This window comes from Dendrobates tinctorius, unplaced genomic scaffold (assembly GCF_039654945.1).
Source record: "Dendrobates tinctorius isolate UK_male_01 unplaced genomic scaffold, ASM3965494v1 ptg000551l, whole genome shotgun sequence".
In the NCBI taxonomy this organism is placed as follows: Eukaryota; Metazoa; Chordata; class Amphibia; order Anura; family Dendrobatidae; genus Dendrobates; species Dendrobates tinctorius.
Genome location: NW_027362209.1, coordinates 907,947 through 920,736, shown reverse-complemented (window position 1 = coordinate 920,736; position 12,790 = coordinate 907,947). Strand labels below are relative to the sequence as shown.

General features: G+C 41.5%; 1 protein-coding gene across 1 annotated transcript; it reads left to right on the top strand.

The window, feature by feature from the left end:
* Nucleotides 1-222: 222 nt before the first annotated feature.
* On the top strand, nucleotides 223-4,052 carry LOC141078390 (uncharacterized; the record flags this gene model as incomplete). The annotated part of the gene is made up of 1 exon (XM_073565131.1): nucleotides 223-4,052. A coding segment is annotated over one exon (1,110 nt), but the record flags the coding sequence as incomplete, so codon positions are not given.
* Nucleotides 4,053-12,790: the final 8,738 nt, after the last annotated feature.

The following is a 12,790-nucleotide window of genomic DNA, read 5'->3' as shown; positions in this document are numbered from 1 at the left end:
CTTTTTATTTATTATATTTGGGAGGCAGAATGAACAAACAGTTGAACACCACACGCTACTGGTTCATCCTCTAACTTTATCTATTAGACTGTGAACTGTCATTGACTTAGACAGTCATTCAATATTTTTACATAACTTGCCATTTTCACTGGCGGTTTAAGCAGCCATTTTCAAAAATACAAAATTCAAGGATATTTTATTTAAAATAATTATCTTTTTTTCTTTGCAGGTGACTCTACCAGGAGATCAGGACAGCTGATATCTTCAATTTTTAAATCAGATGATCGCAAAATCCCACAGGATGCAACTGAAGTGACTGCCATTGCTCCAGATATACCAGCATCCCTTTACAGTAAAGATCTGTCATCTGATCCTGTGAAACAGGTCCCATCTTCTGATTCATTACTGACTACTAAGGAAAATGAAAGTAAGAAAATAAGCATCAAAAAAGAAACTGCTCCTAAAGAAGATAAGTCATTTTCACATTCAGAATATAGAAATAGTTTTTCCCTCAAAAAGTCATTTCTTAATCAACAAAAAAATCACACAACGGAGAAGAGATTTTCATGTTCCAAGTGTGGGAAATGCTTTAACTGGAATTCAAACCTTATTAGGCATGAGAGAACTCACACGGGGGAGAAGCCATTTTCATGTTCAGAATGTGAGAAGTGTTTTAACCAGAAATCACATTTGGTTCAGCACCAGAGAACGCACCCAGGGAAGAAGCCTTTTTCCTGTTCAGAATGTGGGAAATGTTTTAACCAAAAATGTAATCTTGTTAGACACCAGAGAACTCACACAGGGGAGAAGCCTTTTTGCTGTTCAGAATGTGGGAAGTATTTTAACGAGAGATCAACTTTGGTTAAGCACCAGAGAATTCACACAGGGGAGAAGCCTTTTTTCTGTTCAGAATGTGGGAAATATTTTATCCAGAAATCAGATTTTGTTAAACACCAGAGAACTCACACAGGGGAGAAACCTTTTTCCTGTTCAGAATGTGGGAAATGTTTTAACCAGAAATCAGCTTTGGTTAAGCACCAGCGAACCCACACAGGGGAGAAGCCTTTTTCCTGTTCAGAATGTGGGAAGTGTTTTAACCAGAAATCAGATTTGGCTAAGCACCAGCGAACCCACACAGGGGAGATGCCTTTTTTCTGTTCAGAATGTGGGAAGTGTTTTTACCAGAAATCAGATTTGGTTAATCACCATAGAACTCACACAGGGGAGAAGCCTTTTTCCTGTTCAGAATGTGGGAAATGGTTTACACATAAATCAAATGTTGTTAGGCACCAGAAAACTCACACAAGGGAGAAGCCTTTTTCCTGTTTATAATAATAATAATAATAATAATAATAAAAAACGTTATTTTTATAGCGCCAACATATTCCACAGTGTTGACAGTTTAACAGTTTCAAACACAACAGTCGTAACAACGTTAACAATAATTCAATGAAGCAAAATATAATGACCCTGCTAATGAGAGCTTACAATCTACATGGTGGGCCATTTATATGGATACACCTAAATAAAATGGGAATGGTTGGTGACCAGATCGGCGTCATGAATATGCAGAATGGGCAAAACAAAAATTGGAACAGGACCCTCAGTTTACACAGAACATTATGTTTAGTGATGAGGCAAACTTTTTTGGGTGGCCCATTTATATGGATACACCTAAATAAAATGGGAATGGTGACAGATTTCTTGTGTGGGTTTTTTTGCATTGAAATCTGCTGCAATGACCCGGTACTGCGTTCAACAGACATCAACATAATTTTTATCCGCTCCTCTCATGTTAACCTCTGTGACACGTCAATGGCTGTAAACAAAGAGAAACTTGTAAATAACTCTTGAAAGAATAAAGTTATGTTAAAACCAAGCACACCATTGTTTTTTTGTGAAAATCTCAATACTTTTGTGTCACATGACCCTCTTTCCATTGAAAAAAATAAAGAGATCCAAAATGGCCGACTTCAAAATGGCCGACTTCAAAATGGCCACCATGGTCACCACCCATCTTGAAAAGATTTTTTCCCCTCCCATATACTAATGTGCCACAAACAAGAAGCTGATATCACCAACCATTCCCATTTTATTAAGGTGTATCCATATAAATGGCACACCCTGTACAATGAGGTGGGGGAGATACAAAGTACAGGTGTGTATTTACAATGATAATCCAGCCATCTTGAGGAAGGGATGGATGGAGATAGTGAATGGGCTACACATGCACACTTACACATAAAATGACTTTGATTAGGGAATGTGATAGGCTGCTCTGAACAAATGTGTTTTGAGAGAGCGCCTAAAACTATGCAACTTGTGGCTGATCCTAAGTTCTTGTGGTAGAGCATTCCAGAGGATAGGAGCGCAACACGGGAGAAGTCTTTGAGTTGGGAGTGGCAGGTATGGATTAGTGAAGAGGTTAGTCAAAAGTCATTTCCAGAGCGCAGCGATCGGCTCGGCCGATAGACAGAAATGAGGGAGGAGATGTAGGGGGGTGCCGCACTGTGGAGAGCTTTGAGGGTGAGAACAAGTACTTTGAATTGGATCCTATAATGAATGGAAAGCCAGTGTAACAGCTGGCAAAGAGTGGATGCGTCCGAGTACCTATTAGCCAGATGGACAACCCTGGCTGCTGCAATAAGGATGGACTGGAGAGGGGATAGTCGAGTGAGGGGGAGGCCAATTAATAGAGCATTACATTTAAAACATGCAAAAAGAAGGAGTCTATATCCTCATATAAAATCACATGATTATTTTATTGCTAAATAGCTCACAAATATAAGAATCGACAAAATAATGCAATAGTAGTATGGCTGAGTGTCAGAAAGAGACCTAGGTGCAACAAAAGTGCTGAGCTTATGACAGCGGGAGGGAATAGTATGTGTATTGCCAGTGCAAATAGATTCAAGAGGCCCCAAGAATGCAAATTAGCAGAGGTATAATAATCCCCTAGTGAGGTGTGAACATAACAATAGTCCCTCGCTAATCGCTCATCAGGTCATAACCCCATGTTTTCATTCCTTACTCATGGCTGCCAAGAGAACCACATGCTGCGCCCCAACACGCTGACAGGGAATTCTATATGTCCTTTTAATATCAATGTATTTCTGGGGTCTTACATGCATACTCTGTATATGAAAATGCTGTCTCATGATAATGATTACCTATAACCTTATTCTTCATAAGAAAATTGTACGTGATGGATAAACTGTTTACTGCACCCAGTTGGACATTGAAACTACACGTCCACATGTTAGGTAGATACTGGGGCCATGAATACTTAGTAAGACAGGTTAATGAGGCTAATGGAGCTATAACTGTCATGAGGATAGATTAATGAGAATAATATTGGGGTCTTGTGTAATTTACCCAAGACCTATTAAAGCTTTCAGCACGTCTACACAAATACTAATAATTAACAGCCGAGTACCATCTGATTGGTTAACGAATATGAATATGATTGGTTGGAACCATTTATGCTTACTGTTGAATGATCAATTGTCCAATGAAATGTGATGATGTAATGTTACCGCCTACTCAAATGAGCATATAAGCTGCCTAATTAAATCAGGAAATTGGGAACATCCTGCAGATACATATCCTGTCTCTGTGTGTGTTTGTTCTCCGCTACTCGAGTAGGCCTCAGACCAAAATCTGGCAACCTTCCAGCATATCGATCTCCCATTGAGAGATAAACATCAAATCACAAACCCATCAGTTGGCGTCCCTGGGTGGGCTGGTTACAACAGAAGACCCCAGTATCCTGAAATCCGGCACCCGCAGACTGAAGGCCTAGAGGACACACAGATCAAAATCACCGGTGAAGGTAAGAGCCATTGATTCTTACAAATTCTGTGTCTCCCCTCTGCTACATGCTCTGAACCGGCTCTTGGGGTACAGTATAGTCTGTCTTCTTAAATACCAGCGCTAAGAACCGTAGAATATCCTTGTGATACATAATACGTATGCTGGAGGGAGAAACCTAAAAGCTGCTACGTATGATTGCGCATGAATGATTGAACCAACCTTGAGGGTACTAGGAATTCTTTACTGTGCTTTTGCCCCTTGGGAGCGTCTCTCCATGGTAACTGGCTTGCCAGGATTCATGTGAGGACACGTCTCTGGCGGCATACGCATAAAGAAGGCTGTGTACGTCCTCTTGGAGAGTGCTAGAGGTACTATTACGGTGTTAAAATGCCGTTACAGACAGGATAGGTCTATCCACCTTCTATTCTGTCTGATACGCACAAACTGCCCTCTAATGGTGCTAAAGAACTTTGAGGTAGTAGGGATTACATTAGCCTGCATATTAATGATAGCTTTAGTCTTCTGGTTGATAAATAAGATCTCTGAGTATACAAGGCTCAGCAGGATTAGTTGAGGGAAAAGATTTTTACTGGGCTAATAAGAAAATTTGGGTCATATTAGTCTGCCTACAGTTAATTGGATTTGCTCTCTGGTATATATATAGGTTTATTATAACTGTAGAGAAGTGCCATCTCATACTGAGTACGTAGAGATTTAGTGTTAGGTGACCAGGTGGGTCACGAGGTCTGGCCAGACCACTAAATAGTTAACCTTCTTATCAAGGTTCCCATGGGTTTGATGCCTATCAACTGATCAGTTTCAGTTTAGGACACGCAAGTTCAAACAGTGAGCGGGGACCTCTTATAACAACGGCACGCAGTCTATGTATCGAATTAGCGCAGTGCAGTCGGCATAGATATTGCTAGCGGAGTGATAATGAAGTACACTTGTTGAGACGTGGGCACACAGTAACAGCGTATATTAAGAGAATAAGTGAATAGCAACCAGAGAAAGAGGCAGATAGAGAGATACGGTCTAGGTGCGGCCTGTACATTGAGTTAGCGAAGTGCAGTCAGTACGGGTCCGCAAGCCATAGGCATTTTACATTTTAGGACAAGCCAGGAGAATTTTTAACCCCAATACGGTCAAGTATCAACCAGAAAACATAGATAGGATTTTTAGCAGAAGCACCAGGAGATAATAAGCTTAAGGAGTTAACAGTTTACTGAATCTGTGTGAAGGAATGTGAATGACCTTTGAGACTCTCTGCTGATAAGTGGAAGCGCATGATCTCATGTGTGAAATTCTGTTTGAATGAGAGGCCACTGTAGGTTCTGTCTGCAGACTGCGATTTTCAAGAGAAAATCTGATGCAAATCATGTCTTGTATGGCAGATGGATATTTGCTGGGACAGTCCCAGGTACGAATGTGAAGAAATTCCATTACATACAGCGAGGAGATGATTGGTGGGTGCTGTTAGCATTAAACACGCATATCCCTTTAAGTAATGCGTTGAAAGGTCACACGTTACGAGACCTGAGGTTTGGTGAACAGTTTATATTGCAAAGCCCAGACGGACAAGTTTTCCACAATAGACGGTTCCGTGTCAGGAATCGAGGAGGCACCTGTTGAGTGGTGTATATTGTGGGTTGTATTGTATAGGAAAAGTTCTGTCTTATAGTCTGAGCTTGCCTTGTGTGTGTGTGTGCCAAATATTCCATGAGAAAATGTCGTGCCCTAATTGCACATTTGGATTAATGTTGATTATATCTCCTGAAGGTTGGAGAATTGTCAAAATTATACCAGGAGGGTATATCCAACAGCTCACTGGTTTTGGATTTCTGTCAGACAGATTTCCAGAGTATAAAGTATTTAGGCTCAATGTGCATGGTATTCCTGCAACTCCCTGGGTCGACGGAATTTCATTAGGTGACATAGAAAATTATAATCTTGTCAGATGTCCATTAAATAATGGAGAACCAGAGACGTACCTGGTAGAAGCGCAGCTTGCAGCTTTGCTCACTGGATTCACATTATAGCATAATACGTATTTGTAGAAGGTGTACAGCTAGTTTTTCTTAATGTCAAGTTTTTTTAGAATGCATGTTGATAAGAAAAAAAGGAGAGGCAGATGGTTCAAGGTACAACGTTGCCTTTGACTTGAAGCGGTGTCAGATATCCATGGAAGGCAATTGTCAGGTAGTAAAGATAAGGAATGCTTTTAGTATGTGTTAGAAAGAAAGGGAAAAAAAAAAAAAAGAGAAAATCCCGTTATATGTGTAATGGAAATCCACCACTCTGCCCCCTATTCGGTATTAGTATGGTGATTTCCAAAGGGGGGGAGAAGAGAGGAGAGTCCGCTATTTTTAATATGCTAATCATAAAGGTATCTCTCATTAATCTGGATTTTGAGTTTTTCTTTCCGGAAGGTCCAAGAACCTGGTTGTATGGCGATCACACAGCATGATATAGTAGAAAGCAGAACCACTCCTCCCTCATAACTCTACAGGGGAGGTGGAGTTGACGGCACTCATTGAGGCGTTTAGGGGGCTTTAAGGTAAGCAAGACACCACATATACAAGTCATTGTTTTCAGGTGAACCCACAACTGCAGCCCCATATGGGGAGGAAAGGACTTTTCTTACAACAACAGGCCCTGGAAGAGGTTGCCATAGTGGAAGTGAGGGTACATATGAGAAGGAACCCGTGAAGCACGAAGCAAACAAAGTGGCTGGGAATCAGCCAGAAGACCAAGGTACTGGGAGACCCCTGAGGCGCCTCCACTGGTCATGGTGAGCATTAAAGATAACCAGTTAGACTTAAGTATCTTACAGGCTCTGACTCGGTCACCAACCGGGGAAGAGACTGAAGTCTGGTCGGAAGCTGGAGCTCAGAACCGTGGATGGTGGGACAGTGGGTATGTTTGCTAAAACCCTTGCAACATGTGATGGCTCATGACTCAACGCACGTGAGTGAAGACAAAAACTATGTGCTCTGAAGAAAGATGCTGGGTCCACCTGTTTAGCTTTACATTAACATACATTAGATGCGCACAACACAGATAGACTAGAAAGATGCCATAGACATACACGTGCGCCTGGGCCCTCCTATCCGTTTCAATGACTGCAGATTGACTTCATACAGGTTGCCCAAGGTAAGATGTATGAAGTATGTGCTCGTGTGTTGATCTCTTTTCAGGGGACTGGAAGCCTTCCTGATGTCAGAAGCTACCACAACTGAGGTACTCTTTTATCCACATAGATGTTGTAACTATTTGACAACCCCTGCAGCAGGTCCGGAGTCCAAAAGGGACTCCCATTTGTGTATAAATAAGTTTTTGATTCTATTTTAGTTAATCCAGACATTGGTTGCTGACCAAAAGACACAAAAACCACTGGAGCCACTGGTTGATGGTCCCCGCTAAGCCACATCCGTAGAGTTAAACGGAAGACCGGTCCATACAAGCTACTATGAGGTCCTGGAGCGGAAGAATGAGGGTCCTGTCCCTGATGATGTTGGCAGCTTTACTGCAAGAAGGACAAATGGACGAGACACTTCAGAATAGCACATCAGTAACCTTGTGGTTTGACACCAAGGCAGCAACAGCTACATTTAGGGTGGACTTGTGTCAGATAGTGAAGTGTCAATGGAATCTTAAATTTGGGAAGAAGCGTAGCAACCCCAATTATAAATATCTAACAGGAATTGAAGGGGCGGTGGTATATATCTGTGTAACTAGACCTGGAAATGAGAACTGTAATTCTTGGTCAGATGCAGCTTGGAACACGGGAACTTCATGGGGGTATAAGCCAGAGGAAGCCATGACTCGTGTTAGTTCATCAGGAAAGCCTCTCCTCAAGAGGATGAATATTGCTGTACCCATTCCAAAATGGGGTTGTGATCCAGAGGTTTTGGACTGGAGATTCTCTTGCAATCCTCTCCTTATAACACTGGATGAACCCTCTCTTGGAGATGAAGGTCTCTATGTATTGGGACTGTATACCCCAGGTAGACAGGTTCAGCAGGGAACATTTTGGTTAAAAGCTGTTCCTGCACAGGACAAGGAGCAAGAGGAGGACAAACCCCAAAGGTCAGGAGAAATGTTGGATGTTGATGGAATTAGGGAATTAGGCTATGAGGAGAAGTTAGCCGTAGAAACAGGCTATACAGAGAGGAATGAATGGTTGCTATGGATGAAGTATACTACAGAGCAAAATAACAAAACTGATTGTATTGCATGTGCAACCGCTAGGCCCCATTTAGGGACTATTCCCCTCAGATATTCAGAACAGGATCAAGTAGACTTACAGTGTATTCTAGCTTTGTATAATGCCACATATGACCCTAGTGATAATGTTTTATGTCAATCTCTATCAGTCCGGTATCCAATAGCAAAAATTGATCAGGTACCACCTAGAGTTTATGCATATCCAGGTGACTACACTTGCTTCCTGAGAACAGGACCAGGAAGATGGGTAGGAAATCTAACTTCAGAGTTTTGTCACATCACCATCCCAATAAATACAGATACAGGAGGCTTTAAAGCCAGTTGGTTTCAAAACCAAACTATAGCAAGGAGTGACATATGGTGGTTATGTGGAGATATGAAATTAAGGCCTAGGTTGCCACCAAGTTGGGTTGGCAGCTGTGCTCTAGTTCAAGTGCTCATGCCATTTAAAATAATTTCATCAGAAGAGATTAAAGGAGGTGGAATGAATGTTGAAACCCTGCACAGAAATAGAAGATCAGTACCTGCTGGGTCCTTTGATCCTAGAGTTTATATAGACAATATAGGGGTACCCAGAGGGGTACCGGATGAGTACAAGGCCAGGAACCAGATAGCAGCATGTTTTGAATCAATTTTCTTTTGGTGGGTGACAATTAATTAAAATGTGGATTGGATAAATTATATTTATTATAATCAGCAAAGGTTTATAAATTACACAAGGGATGCAGTAAAAGGGATAGCTGAACAATTAGGCCCAACTTCGGATGGGAGTATCACCAAGGCGTTGGAGGGTCTTACATCCCTGTCCGAAGAATTGGCAGAAAATTCGGGTATCAACAATCCCTTCATGGACTGGTTGGAATCCTGGTTCGGTAGATGGAGTCATCTTGTGTCCAGCCTCCTCATCTCTCTGGCAGTAGTAGCAGCAGTACTTGTGACCTGTGGATGCTGCTGCATACCATGTATCAGAGGACTACTTCAAAGATTGATTGATGCGTCTATTACTAAAACTATGTACATTACATTGAAACCTTATAATGATGATTATGAGCAAATGGTTTGAGGTTGAGAATTAGATATGATCTCCCTTTCCCTATGGGGAATTCGGCAGAAGAAGGGATAGGAAGTCCGACACTGGCATTAGGCCTTTGAATGTACCTATATGTGAATGGTAGAGTCATATCTGTTCTCAAAAGGGGGGACTGACAGGGAATTCTATATGTCCTTTTAGTATCAATGTATTTCTGGGGTCTTACATGCATACTCTGTATATGAAAATGCTGTCTCACGATGATGATTACCTATAACCTTATTCTTCATAAGAAATTGTACATGATGGATAAACTGCTTACTGCACCCAGTTGGACATTGAAACTACACGTCCACATGTTAGGTAGATACTGGGGCCATGAATACTTAGTAAGGCAGGTTAATGAGGCTAATGGAGCTATAACCGTCATGAGGATAGATTAATGAGAATGATATTGGGGTCTTGTGTAATTTCCCCAAGACCTATTAAAACTTTCAGCACGTCTACACAAATACTAATAATTAACAGCCGAGTACAATCTGATTGGTTAACGAATATGAATATGATTGGTTGGAACCATTTATGCTTACTGTTGAATGATCAATTGTCCAATGAAATGTGATGGTGTAATGTTACCGCCTACTCGAATGAGCATATAAGCTACCTAATTAAATCAGGAAAGGGGGAACATCCTGCAGATACATACCCTGTCTCTGTGTGTGTTTGTTCTCCGCTACTCGAGTAGGCCTCAGACCATAATCTGGCAACCTTCCAGCATATCGATCTCCCATTGAGAGATAAAGATCAAATCACAAACTCATCAGACGTTCCTGCAAAAGTAATATCTGCAGGGTGTATAGTATGACACACACGTATATTGTCCAGATTAGAGGTCTTCTTACCCTCAGCAAGCTGATCAATTTCTCTGTTGATGGCTTCACGTTCAGCTTGTGCCTCGCCGTCCACGGAAATGATTGAATGTGTATTATTGGGTGCAGCTGAGGCGGCGTTATATTTTCGGGTCGAAGACTTCGGTACCGCCTTCCTAGGTTGCTTGGGTTTCACAGGACTTTCTTCATCCGACAGAACAATGATTGGTGAAAGCGGAGTTGATCTCACTGCCGGATTAACTCTTTGTGGGGGGATCTGCGTTGGCCCATAAGTATGCTCCTGCAGTACTTGAGGCTGCAGCAACGGCTGTGCATCTTTTTTTAGCATATTCTTTGTATCTAAAAGAAAAAGTTACATGTGTCAGATGTCCATGAAGCTTGAGTAACAATGGAAATGTTACATGTACCAGATAGTGAAGAAACACATATAAGTGTTTATATAAAGATAGTATTTTAGGTTGTACCCCTTATGAGCAGGGGCCTCACTAATTTTGCTTTAATTATTGTTTTGATAACTGTTACTTATGCCTGGATGTCTAGGAATAGCTGAATTATAAATCTCTGCAGAATATGTAAGCTCTAAATAAATAAAGATTATTATCATTATTACAGAAAAACGAAATATATACTTACAAGATTGTTCTGGGTATTGGTCTTCTGCAGGCTCTGGGTTCATAGCCGTCTCACTATTCACCGTCAGTGGGATGGCGGCGTTTTCATTTGAATATAGCCTTTTTCTTGCCGCTCGTTTATCTGCCGTAAATAAAATAAAACTATTAGACATGCCTGAAATGATTTTCTTCACGATACTGATTATCTATTGTTTTCAAGCTCACAGTACCTTTTTGAATCAGCAGCGCCATATTTTTTGGTTTCCCGCTAGGCCTGATAGAAACCCTGGGTGCCCTAATCTTGAGCGATGTGTTTCGTGGTTTCCGCGGCTTTTTAGGATTGTTAGAAACCATGGGCCCATCAACATTATAGCATTCTTTCAAGTGTTGGTCACCTGTATAAGAAATTAGGGGAAATTTCATCCCTGCATACATACGGACTCTTTTTTCAAAGAGATGTTACTTTTTCCATATGTTCTTACCTTTTTGATATGTTTGTTGCCTCCGCAGTGGATTCACCAGATTTAAAGGCTCTTCAGTAACATGGCCGTTTTCTTGCTTATCGGCCGCTTGCAGCATCTCAGCATCTGTATGAGAAATTGTATTTAGTTTCACGTCTACATACAGTGGGGAAAAAAAGTATTTAGTCAGTCAGCAATAGTGCAAGTTCCACCACTTAAAAAGATGAGAGGCGTCTGTAATTTACATCATAGGTAGACCTCAACTATGGGAGACAAACTGAGAAAAAAAAATCCAGAAAATCACATTGTCTGTTTTTTTTTCATTTTATTTGCATATTATGGTGGAAAATAAGTATTTGGTCAGAAACAAAATTTCATCTCAATACTTTGTGATATATCCTTTGTTGGCAATGACAGAGGTCAAACGTTTTCTGTAAGGCTTCACAAGGTTGCCACACACTGTTGTTGGTATGTTGGCCCATTCCTCCATGCAGATCTCCTCTAGAGCAGTGATGTTTTTGGCTTTTCGCTTGGCAACACAGACTTTCAACTCCCTCCAAAGGTTTTCTATAGGGTTGAGATCTGGAGACTGGCTAGGCCACTCCAGGACCTTGAAATGCTTCTTACGAAGCCACTCCTTCGTTGCCCTGGCGGTGTGCTTTGGATCATTGTCATGTTGAAAGACCCAGCCACGTTTCATCTTCAATGCCCTTGCTGATGGAAGGAGGTTTGCACTCAAAATCTCACGATACATGGCCCCATTCATTCTTTCATGTACCCGGATCAGTCGTCCTGGCCCCTTTGCAGAGAAACAGCCCCAAAGCATGATGTTTCCACCACCATGCTTTACAGTAGGTATGGTGTTTGATGGATGCAACTCAGTATTCTTTTTCCTCCAAACACGACAAGTTGTGTTTCTACCAAACAGTTCCAGTTTGGTTTCATCAGACCATAGGACATTCTCCCAAAACTCCTCTGGATCATCCAAATGCTCTCTAGCAAACTTCAGACGGGCCCGGACATGTACAGGCTTAAGCAGTGGGACACGTCTGGCACTGCAGGATCTGAGTCCATGGTGGCGTAGTGTGTTACTTATGGTAGGCCTTGTTACATTGGTCCCAGCTCTCTGCGGTTCATTCACTAGGTCCCCCCGCGTGGTTCTGGGATTTTTGCTCACCGTTCTTGTGATCATTCTGACCCCACAGGGTGGGATTTTGCGTGGAGCACCAGATCGAGGGAGATTATCAGTGGTCTTGTATGTCTTCCATTTTCTAATTATTGCTCCCACAGTTGATTTCTTCACTCCAAGCTGGTTGGCTATTGCAGATTCAGTCTTCCCAGCCTGGTGCAGGGCTACAATTTTGTTTCTGGTGTCCTTTGACAGCTCTTTGGTCTTCACCATAGTGGAGTTTGGAGTCAGACTGTTTGAGGGTGTGCACAGGTGTCTTTTTATACTGATAACAAGTTTAAACAGGTGCCATTACTACAGGTAATGAGTGGAGGAAAGAGGAGACTCTTAAAGAAGAAGTTACAGGTCTGTGAGAGCCATAAATCTTGATTGCTTGTTTCTGACCAAATACTTATTTTCCACCATAATATGCAAATAAAATGAAAAAAAAACAGACAATGTGATTTTCTGGATTTTTTTTTCTCAGTTTGTCTCCCATAGTTGAGGTCTACCTATGATGTAAATTACAGACGCCTCTCATCTTTTTAAGTGGTGGAACTTGCACTATTGCTGACTGACTAAATACTTTT